Here is a 12,716-nt window from a genome sequence, read left to right as displayed (position 1 = left end):
TGTTTGGCTACTATTTTCATGCTTCCAACTTGGATGATTTAATGTGAGGCAAATATCATTCCCCCCCGGGCGTCTATGATTGTGCCCTAATTATCCTTACTATTTGATTTTACTTCATGTCCTAAAAGGTGCGATTAGGTTTGGGAGTAAGAAGTATTTTGGTACACAGACTATTATCATTGATACATGAAATTATGAATTACGATATATGATATAACTAAAAAGTCTACTTTATCTTTAACTGAATTGCTTTTAAGCCCAATCATTTTTAATAAATTCAATTAAATGTATGTTTTTATTTTCAGTATTATTTAATTTATTTTATTGATTAATTTGTTTAAAAAATAGTATTTATATTTAAAAAATTATATTATGATAAATAAGAATCATAATCTTTGGATTAAAATATTAGAATGGTTGATTAATACAAATATATATCAACAAATAAATTACATGCTCGTATATTTGTATTTATATATAAATTTATAATAAAATAATGATATTTTTCATCGATATAATAGTATTATATAATAATAAAATTACGATTCAATAAATAAACCATATACATTGCTCAATATATTTTAATATGCTGATAAAAAATAATTATAATAAATATTTGTCTTTGGAACACAGAGTTAGTGTTTTGAAATCTAGTAATGATACGTTAAGAATTCAAAAAAAAGTGTTTAATATGAAAGTCATGAAAAAATACCAAATATTAGACTCAATAGTAATTTATATATTTTAGCTTTGTATATAATTTATTTATTAAGTTGTAATTTTATTAATATATAATGTAGATATTTTTATTATATATTTATAAATTTTTTAAAGATATATTATAGATGAATATATATTTTATTAGTAATAATAATAATAATATTTTTATAAAAAAATTATGATATTTACTGTAATATAAATTTAATTAATTAAAATAAATTGAAAAATTGTATCTAATTGAATTTAATGACAACATTGGAGTTGATAGAAATTTAGAGTCGATGTAAAACTGGTTTTTGATCTAGATCATGTATCAATTAAGTCGTTTACAATATTTCATTTACCAATTTATCAATTTATTAATAGTTTATTTATCAAAATATTTTTTACTCTCAGTTTTGGCCATGTGTGTTTCTTTTGTCATCCCTCCGTTGCATTTTCTGCTTTATCTCGTGTACCATTTCATACATAATTAACATAGCAGTCGGACAATTTCATCTCACTGAGGCTTTTCCTTTGTCTAATGGGTTTTTTGGTAGATCATATTCTGTTCACAAAAACTATTATGTTATCGTCTCATATTTCAGTTTTGTTAGACATATTTATAAGCCGACTCAGTTCATGAAAAATATTACTTTTATGTCAAAAATATCAATTTTTTTTGTAAATATGGATCAGGTCAACCTGTATCATGAATATAGATCCGTGAAATTGTTTTACATGAGATTTACTTTTATTCTGTTACACAGATTTTTCTATCATTTGACATACAATTGTGTAGGTATAACAAATGCTTCTCAATATAAGAAAAATTAAACCAATGATGAAAATACACCTTTTTTGGCCTTATATTCCATAAAGGCAATAAATACCCTTGAAAAGTAGTGGTGTCTATTATGAATGTTTTGGTGTACAATAATGTTTCACTTTAGAAGAAAAAGGTTTTGTGTTAGTAATGTAACGATGAGTTTTTAGGTGGTGCTCTTTTTCTATTTTCTTGGTAGAAGATGTTAGGATGTTCTACACGATTAAGGTATGTTTGCAATAGTTTATTTAAATTGTTTCTCAACTTCTACATACAATTTCTAAACATTTCATTGGCTAGAAGCTTGAAGGACTTAAACTAAGTTCTTGTAAACACTATTTAAGTATTAATAACAAAACTGGTATTTTATGTGTGCGAAACACAAATTGTTATTTTATATAATTATTATTAAAAATAATAAGTATGCGTTTGAAATTTTATTAAAATTATTGATGTAATATAATAAATATATTTAAAATTTAAATATTATTATAAGAAATTATTATATAAAAAACATTTATATCATTTGAGATAACTTTTGATGAGGATATTAATATTTTGTCGTTAATTGATTTCTTTATATATAATTGTTACTTATAAAAAATAGNTTGTTACTTATAAAAATAGTAAAATATATGTAAACATTCAGATATTAGTTTGTCTATCAAAATTTTAAACAATAAATAAATATTTTTCAAAAAATCAAAATTTTTGTCATTTATTAGATTAATAAATTTTGAATAAAAATTTTTAATTATTTTTTAGAATATGTTAAAAAAATATTTATATTGAAATTATAATTAATAGTAATTTTAATATCAATTTACGGACAACCAATATATTAAAATTCATGATGAAACTTTTTAAAAAATATGAAAAATGTAATATGGTATAAAAATTTATATTTTAATTAAATCATAGAGAGTATTGATAACTAAATATATAAAAGTAAAACAAAACTCAAAACATAACGGAAATTAAATAAAAAAACTAATGTAGACATTTAAAGTAATTTATATGTTCAAGGGACATCAAAGTCAAATTAAAATTTAAAAATATAAAAGACATCACATTTAGTTACATATTTATTTCTTGTTTGTTTTCAAATATTTAATGTGGTAGGTGAATACATTAATACTAATAAATATTTTTTTTATAATAATTTTTTGGCGCAAACTTTCCACATATGGCAAAACTCTGTTTATATATTATATAATGCACACTCACCGTGTATACTTATATGAGCACCGATGAAGTGATTTTCACCTATTGGATGTGATGAAACATTGAAAAATCATACATCCAATAGATAAATGTCACTTCATCGGTGTTCATATAAATCATGTGCATGTTAGATAATAATTAAAATAAAATCCTTATAACAATTAATTTATTTAGATATCTAAATACACTATTTTTTCTTGAAAATATGCTTCAACACACGGCTTTTGTTTTTTTGAAGAAAAAATAAATTCAGACAAAAGTAATATGGACTCCATCTATATCTATAATTATGAAATATATTAAAGGATTAATTGTTTACACTACAGAGTTTCAGAGGAATGAAGACGTAAAATCACCACACTCAATCTACGAATAGAATTCATAAGTTGAGGCATCAGTAATAATATTTCTCAGACCACCGATGGTTGATGTCAGCATGATGAACACTCCCACAACTATGCTTGCCTGAAGCAAAATTATTTCATATAAAAAACAAAGTAAGAGAAAAAAGGCAAACGGGATAAAATTTTTATGGGGGTGGAAAGTGATTTACATAATAATTCAGAGGGGGTTAAAATTTTCATTTGCTAATTAAATGCAATGTTGTTAATATCACTACATTTGAAGTATTTTAAACTTAGGAATTTGAAATTTTATCTAATCTAGTGAAGGGAATTTATATAATTGGATTATTATTATTTTTTCTAGCAATTCTTTTGTCCAACATGACTTCATATTTATGCAAATGAGGAAGGTGTGTAGGATGACTGTTTGCCGTTTTATAAAAAATTACAAATGATTGTAATTGTACAACTCAAACCTTTTAAACCGTGCAACAATTCAAATGCTTTGTTTTGATTGCTCTCATAGCAAAGATAATTAATACACTTAACAAGATAGTGTTATTAACTTCTAATGTGACTTACCCAATTGATAATCCAAGAACGGCTGAATCTCTGTGGTTTCTTCAACTTTAGCCATATTATACTAGGTAGCTGCAAAACATAAATTGAATGGGAATGNAAAAAAAAAAAAAAAAAAAAAAAAAAAAAAAAAAAAAAAAATTGGAGCTCCGACAAAAATAAAAGCATAAATAGAGTATTAATTTGGAGGGCTCACAAAGTAGGAAGTTGGAGCAAATCCAAATCCACCAAAGAAGCCAAGAAGATCACCAAAGAAAGGGAATGTCACACCAATAAAAAGGGTAAAAGCTGAAATAATTTGCTCTTTTATTAGTAAAAAGACATATAATTAGCAGTACAAATCTAATTTATACGAAAATTAATCATGTTTCTGAGGATAATTTATCGTTAACACTGTCAAGACGACACAACTAAACCATGATAAGATACTCACCTACATAAGCAGAACGGACAATGAGCCTAAGCACAAATCCAGAATGGGTGATGTTAAATCTCTTTGAAATTGTTCTCTCAACCAAGTCGAATACTGGCATTGCATAAACCTGTAGACACAATCTTTTTTTAAAAGTTTACTTACACGTGAAAACATAAAATATATATAAAATTATACCTGATAGCTTCCAATGACATGAACCACAACCATCAAGTTAGCAGAAGCAATAAGCCATGCCGGTTTCTGAAGTGCCACGAGCACATTGTCAGCTACGTCTTGCCCGAACGCCCAATATCCGATTAGGGCAACGGGGAAATAACAGATCCCATTAATGAAATAGGCCCAAACGGCTCCTTTCCACATTGGAACTTTTGAGGGCTTCTCAGGGGTAGATGGAATAGTGGCCTGGATTTCTAGCACCACAGCATGTCCAGCATAGGCAAATGTAACCTGCCCTAAGGCGTTGAACACACGGAACATGTAGTCGATGGAACTAGTTTTCTTGTAAGCGTAGCTCACGTTCGAGACCCGGCCATGGCTAAGGCTACCTATCCAGGCAATAGTTGAGTAGCTACAAGCAATCAAATGCGTGCAAGAGAAGGTCATGTGAATATTGGACAAGCCTTTGGTCACGATAAAAATAAAGAAAATATGATTTGCTTTGATTTACCTTAGTGACATGATTGCAGCAGCCAATGAAACACCAGACACAGAATTGAAATCTGGCAATTGAGAAAGGAAAAAATGGAGACCTCCGAAGATGCATATCCAGTAAGATTGCCTAATTGGGGTGCAATTAGAGCAGGCGATTTCCATGAATTTCTTGAGGCACTTCCCTCCGGTCACCATGTACACAATGTCACATCCCACCTGTACAATGAGCTGCTGAGGCAGTACTATCCACGGCCCCAGCTTCGGTCCAAAGGCGTGTCGTCCCAGGTCGTAGTACCGGTCGAAACGGACGCCAGGCTCGCTTTCGTGGAGCTGTATCATCTGCCACATTGTGTTTAAGGTGATGCACCAGGACAGTGCCAGGACCAGTGTTCCTGGACCCCTGTTTCGAAATCATAATGTTAGCCAAATAAGTTGATGAAGTTGAGATTATTATTTCTGGATTTCAAGAAAAGTAATGAAATTAAGTAGCGAATATAGTTCGATATATCTTAAGGTATAAGATCCATTATTGGTAAGTATGAACTTTCAAATTCAAGAGTTCCATTTTTTCTATGTATTAAATGGAGCCATGGAGGACACAAAATATATCATACCCCACTTCCTTTAACTCAAATATCATAACTTTTTAAAAAAAACATATATATATAACCTTTAAAAAACATGTATACACTCCAAAAAAGAATATATATAACTCATGTACCTCTATGATATTGTCCACTTTTGGTCGAACTTATCATAGATTTGCTATTGGACGTGATCCAAAAGACCTCATACTAATTTAAATATATTTTCATCTTTATTAACTCATGATATTTCCCATATATTTATAGTTATTAACACATGATCTTTCTCATATATTTCTAATATGAGACTTTAATTAAATTATCAACAATTCTTTCCTCAAACGAAGTTCAAATTATTCTCATGGTTCAGGCCTCTCCTCATGCCTTATGTGAAAGACTTGGAGCATTACCTACCTCGATCTCATCACAGATTTACTAGGAGTTTTCAACACATTTGTTTAAGTATCCGATTATTCCATCAACATGGCTCGATCTAAACGTAGATCTGATACCACTTATGCAATGTATATAATATATCTCTAAAATTATATGATATGGTACACTTTGGATATAAACCTCATGAATTTGCTTTTGAACTTTATCCAAAAGACCTCGTATCAATAGATATATTTTTTCATTAACACATAATTTTTCCAATATATTTTCAATGTGAGTGTGTGTGTGTGTGTAAACAAATGGGAAGAAAAGTCCATTTTGATAAATTATTTTTTCTACTTCACTTTATAATTTCAAATATAATTTTTTTAATCTAAAATATTTGTCGTCTAAAGTACCATTGACTATGTAATTTTAATCTATTATTAACGTAGAAATATATTTTTCAAAAATATTATTCAACTATAAAAATTTAGCCCCACTAGTACATAATTATTTCACCCGTGAACGTAATGCATAAATTCCATAAGGAGTTATTAAATAATTCTTGTATAAATTTAGCAATTTTAGTTTTCACACACAAGCAAAACATGCATCATGTGGTTGATTTGCTTGTGTCTTATATGGATTAGTAATTAATAAAGACAACGATGAAATCACTTACACGCAGTAGCTACCAGCTAGCTAGCTAGCTATTATTGACCAGTTATCACATTAAATTAAAAAATTATTACAATTATATATATAATCCTCGTGAAAATTATTAAAATTTCATATATAATCCTAGGTGGGAAAATAACTTTGATATATATAATATAATCATACAAGCTTAGCTTATACATCCACTCAAGATCAAAGAGAGCCTTTTACCATCCCAAGTAAGCCATGGCATACGGCAAACTGAGGACACCCGCACCAACCATGGCCGTGACCGTATGAAACGTCGAGTACCACCATTTCGCCTCGCGCGAGGGACCCTTTCCTGCCCACGTTTCGTCCGGTGGAATATCCTATGCATACACTAAAAATTTCACGTGTTCTGAAAAATTATATATATCTCATATCTAAAATTTAATTTTTTCGATCCCGAATGATTCTAATAATTTACAAATCTTGAATTAAAACCTACCCCAAAAAAAAGTTTTTTAAAAAAAGAAGAAGAATAGAAGATGATCGGGAAAGTTCACGTACCTTGGGTTGTGGTGGTGTGGATGACACCATATTTTTCGTTTTGCAACCGAAACAAAGCACACCCAGAATGTAGGAGTTGATCAGTGCCTATCTTCGTGTGTTTGTAATGCTAAATTGTTTCGATCGTAATCATTTTTTTGCTGGAATATTAAAGATGATTGGCGACCCTTGTTTATTTCTATTGGATACTTGTTACCTTTTTTTCCTAGTGAGTTTATTGGCATGTTGCATCATCAAAAAAGCTAGCTTTATATTCTTCTTTCTGATTGTATTATTTAAAGAGATGAGATGATAAATAAAGTGGATGGTAAAACGCACTACGAGCTGATGCTCATTATTTGTTCTTGAGTTATAAATTTAATAAAATTTGACAAATATAAATATATTAATGTGTGTAATAAAGCCAAGGTATTAAGTATGAGTCATGCTATTAGGTATAACGAGATTTATATAAAAATCATTGCAATACAAAAAATTCAGTATAAATATTTTATTTATCAAAATCTTATGAGATAATAGCAAAATCTCACGATATAATTGTCGTAAATAACGATGTACGATATATTTGTTGTATATTTAGCATTATTCATTAAGAATTGGTAGGTAGTACATCAGTGTTATAAGAAATTTTTGAAAATTTTTTTTTGAAAATACAGGAAATTCTAATTCCGATTTCAAAAAATTATAGACAATTAAGTATTGCTAAAGCAATTGCCTGCAAATCAGATTAATTATGTAAACCGCAATAGCTAAACTCTGTGCAACAGATTCAATAACTCCACAAACTTGAACACTTTTGAGGACAATTTATTTATTATTTTACATAAATTTGTTTTATGTCTTAATTAATTTGGCCTTAAAACAATTGAAATTTAATTCTAAGACAAAAACAAGTAAATTTCATCAACTGACACCAAATCATGAAGCATTCCGATTCATTAAAATATATGGTCACCATGATGCTAATTACTTTGTTTTAGAAAAAGAAAAACAATGATTATTTTGGCACCAATTGTTGTTCAGATTTGACTAATCATAACCAGAAAGCAAGTAAATTGCCCAAATCACCACTTTTAAGTATGTTTATTCCCACAATTTTAAATAAATATATAGAATAAGTAAAAAAAAAACATCCGGCTTTAATAATTTTGATTATTTAGAATCCTCTGCGCCGCCTGTCTTTAGCTGGAGGAAGTGGNTTATCTGTCCATTTTATTTTATTAATTTCTTCATCAGAAATATTATACTTTTTAAAATTAAATATTGTTGTGTTCCTCTTTATATATTTTTCCCGATAGCCATTACATCGGTTTCGTTTCAAACAATACATATCTCAGGAATAATTTTAAGTTTTTTTTAAAAATTCACTTACAGACGAAACAAAATTAGACACACTTTTAAAATAACCTTGACAAGAGTAAAGTGAAAGTGAGGGCATTGCAATCATATTTCTTTTTAGTAAAATGTACTAAAACTCTATATGCTATGCCTATTTTCACACTTTTCTAAAAAAAAATTTATATTTACCGATTTTAAATTTCAAAATTTTAATATATTTTTGGGTAATTTGCATCTGAGCCTCCTATAAAATTTGGAAAAAGTAAGCTGGAAATATTTTTCAGAGCAATACCATATGTTCTTAATTAATAGCTCTCTTGGAGTGCAGTAATTACTCATATTACAAAAGTGATCGAGATTCGTGACGCTTGAGCTGTTATGCGATTTAAAATGATGGAACTGCACAACGATTAACATATATAGTTTTTGGTAAAACGACAAATTTTTTATTCTACAATTAATTATAGAGTCAATGTCACATGTTCGATTTTCATACATCAATTTGGTGCAATTATTGAAAGAGAGATATGAGGTGCAATAATTGCTCTTATTGTGTACAACAATCGAGACACATGAAGCTTGAGTTGATGTATGATTTAAAATATTGAAGTTGTATTGTTACCACTAACTATAATTTTTGATAAAACGACAAACGTTTTTGTGTACTCGTGATATGCTTCAGTATTCTGGANTTCTGAATGTATTCTATATTATATATAAAAGCCATTGTTTTAAAAAACCAGTCGACCACCCACTGTCTAGTGTCTAGGATTTTTTTGCCCAATACTTAATTCTTCTTTTTCATATCCATGTTTTTTCAATAATTCATATATATCGGAATCAAACTCAAAATATGTAACATAATTTTCATTTTCATCCAATACAAATTGATGAACTAATATATACGTCAAATATTCTTTAAAAAATAAAAACATTGATAATGTAACAACGCCAATAGAGATTGCTTTTCTAAAAATTAGGGCAGTAAACGGTCATCTAAATGGTCTTAGGCGACCGACTTCTTTTAAAAGACTGATAAAAACATGTCTCGATCACTACATTTAAACAAAAAAAGATTTCAGTTTGATTATAAAAATTAATTTCATGAGATTTATTTTAATTATAAAGATAAGAATAATTCTCATAGAAACATGTCAACCTTATTAGTTTATCTATGGCTAAATTATCAATAAATCCAAAATAATAAACTTAAGTTTCTCCTCATTCTCTATATCAGGGAAAATGTGTTTCAACTTCATGACAGGCAAATAATTTTTGTTTTAGCTCAGCTCCCTATTTATTATTTCAGTGATTTTCATTAGTTGTAGAGCTTGTTATCTTTTATTAATCCTTATCCTCTATCCATTATTTTTTGTTACACATTAGATGAGAAAAGAGGTGTACAAGTGAAAAGTAAGAAGAAAAAGTTGTAGGATTTGGAACTAGTAATCACATTTACAGTTTGAATCACCAATATCTGAGTACAATTTGGGTGAAACTGAGCACTTTCAATTAGGAAATTGAGTGTTTAGATGTAGGGATACCAATCGCCCAGCTTCTGGAAATTCGACGATAATGAAAATATTTACGCTACTAAAAACGACCATTATGCATGCGAGCACAATTTGGTGAAATCAAAGCATTTTCAATGAGTCAATGAAGTATTTAGATGTGAGATACTAATCACGATACCTCCATAAATTTAGCACTGATAAAATATTTACTATATGAATTACCCTGAGTACAATTTGATGAAATCAAGCATTTTCGATGAGTTAATTGAGTATTTAGATATGATGATATTAATCAACCATTCATCCTTCAGAAATTTGAAAATAATGATAATATTTACGGTATAAAGCATCAATATTTAAGTATAATTTGAGAGATAATGAAAATATTAATTTATGGTACAAATCAATAATATATGTTTATAATTTAGGATAAATCGAGCATTTGTCATGAGTAGTTTGAGTATTTAAAACGCGGGAGGGATATTAAGCATCCAGGCTCCGTAAATTTGACATTAATGAATATATTTACGTAAGAATCACCAATATACAAATACAATTTAGTTGAAGCCGAGCGAATTTCAACGAGTAAATTGAGTATTTAAACTCGAGGATACTAACTTTGTGATACCTCTTATCCGACATGGTAAACATTAAATATTTAAAATATATTAATGATGGGTTATAATTGACTTCTATAGCAACATGAGTTAATCATTTTCGTAAAGCGATGATTAAGAATACAAAGTAGTTGATATAAGAGCCTATTGTGCGGTCACGCAGGCGCGGGCTCGGGACGTGACAGAATGGTATCAGATCCGGTCTTGGGCAAGGAACACCGATAAATAAGTGCTATGTGGGTCAAAGTGTTATGTGCATGGAAACCACCTCTTGAACCAGCGGGGCAAAGTGCTACATACCGGGTGCCACATCTTGAACATGTAGGGATCACTTCTAGATTCAAATCATTTTGAAATCACAACATTGATGTTATTTTTTTTCCAAATTTTAAGATCCAAATCATTTTGAAATTACAAACTTAAGTGGACTTGTTAGTCATTTAAAATGTCAATGCATTAATTGATTCGTGGCTTCCCAAACATTGGTGATTTGTATGGTAAATGCTTTCACTGGTACTGATTTCTCATGGTCAGTATTCTCGTATCTAATTTCTCAATTTAATCATTGAAATTGTTCGATTAACTTAAATCGTACTAAGGTATAAATGAATTGAAACATTCCCCATCCAATCTATAACAAACATCAACGAAAACCAAGTAATCCAATTTAGAAATATTATCATTAGTAAAATCGAAATGAGCCAGCTGGATTTTTAATAATGATTTTTTTTTTCCATCCGCACACATTTGTACAAAGGTATAAAAGAATTGAAAATCTATTTTTAACCACACTCAATGAAGGGGAAAAAAGAAGAAAAAACCAGCTCAAAATGAATAAATGAAGGGAAAATAAGAAACGAGATAACCGGTGCACCAAAACCAATGAAAGTTAATAAAATAATCAAATAAAGAAGATCAAACAAAAATTATATGCATGGAGTTAAGAAATACATTTTCCCTGACATAAGGACTGAGGAAAAATTAACTTTGGTAATATGTATTTATTGGTAATTAAAAAAATTATTTCCAGATAAACACGTAATCTATTCTATTTTATTAAAGTTGAGGACATGATAGTAACTACTTAAAAAAAACACCAACTTTTTGTTCCAACTTTACCCTTATATGATACTAATATTACACTTATGTTTTTGTTTTGTTTTGTTTTTTTATTTCAACACACTTTTATTTTTATTTTTTTTATTTCAACAATTCAAATTTCAATTTAATTCTTCCATAATTTTTAAAATTTCGCTTTAATCTATCGATAATGATAAAAAAGACTATAAACACACGCATCGCGTGTGCAGAGTAACTAGTTATAATAAAGTTCAAAATCGTAATTCGTCATATGAAATTTTAGAAAGTTTAACTTTAACTAGTTCAATTTTTTTTATATTTTTTTATATAGTAGGACTCGTGCACAATGGTCTGAGATGGATCGACCCGTTCAATATTTGCAGTTAAAAGTAATACTTCTGGTATTAAAAATAAAATTTTTTACACAAATTAACATATTTTATGCAGTATTTTTCATAACATAACTAACAAAAATTTATATTTTTGCAGTGAAAAACAATATTTAGGACGTAAAAAATAATTAGGTCAAATACTTTTCATTCAAATCAATATATATAACATAATATTGCTTCATAATTTAACTAACAAAAAGCGATATTTTTGCAGTAGAAATAATATTTTAGAGATAAAAAGTAATGTTTTTCATGAGTTGGATTTGGTAAGAGATCGTCTCACAAATTTGACATATGAACTGTCTCACTTGAAATTTTATGATTTGTTATTTGGATTAAAAGTGTTCAGAAAATAACTAAAGTCGGTGATTTGTCAAGCGTTGGTAGTATATCTATATTTTTTCTCATATTATTTGTCAGTAGAACCAAAAGTGCCATACGAAATAATCACACGTTAATTTTTATTACAACTCTTTTTTTTTTTTTTTACTGAAAGATATCAATATAACAAATTGAATTACTTTTACTTGCCAAGTTAGAAAGCAAAACAATAATCAATGATTCAGGGAAGGTTAGAAAACATTTCGAATACAATGTATCTTTAAGAATAAATATAAAAAAAAGTTATGCGAGGAGAAAGAGGTGTATAAAATTTTATTAAGAATTATTAAATTAAAGTTTTGATTTTTAAAAATAATAATCAGAGCGTATACTTATAATTTAATAACACATATTTCTTGAACCAAAATAATTTAACCAAACAATCTTATAGATCAAATAGTATTTCAACGGTCCCTCGTAATGTGTTCGAGTTAACACAAAGTGAATTTCTCGGGAGAGTTTGG

General features: G+C 28.5%; 1 protein-coding gene across 1 annotated transcript; it reads right to left on the bottom strand.

The window, feature by feature from the left end:
- Positions 1-3,006: 3,006 nt before the first annotated feature.
- On the bottom strand, positions 3,007-7,089 carry LOC140978773 (lysine histidine transporter-like 6). Its single transcript, XM_073443996.1, has 8 exons — positions 6,931-7,089; positions 6,610-6,749; positions 4,776-5,159; positions 4,283-4,676; positions 4,106-4,214; positions 3,869-3,960; positions 3,676-3,744; positions 3,007-3,214 (listed from the first exon to the last, which is right to left on the bottom strand). The coding sequence occupies exons 1-8, from the start codon at positions 6,958-6,960 to the stop codon at positions 3,116-3,118; spliced, it is 1,317 nt and encodes a 438-aa protein (XP_073300097.1). The 5' UTR covers positions 6,961-7,089; the 3' UTR covers positions 3,007-3,115.
- Positions 7,090-12,716: the final 5,627 nt, after the last annotated feature.

Source organism: Primulina huaijiensis, chromosome 6, assembly GCF_012295235.1.
Source record: "Primulina huaijiensis isolate GDHJ02 chromosome 6, ASM1229523v2, whole genome shotgun sequence".
In the NCBI taxonomy this organism is placed as follows: domain Eukaryota; kingdom Viridiplantae; phylum Streptophyta; class Magnoliopsida; order Lamiales; family Gesneriaceae; genus Primulina; species Primulina huaijiensis.
This window is presented reverse-complemented; position numbering and strand designations above follow the sequence as displayed.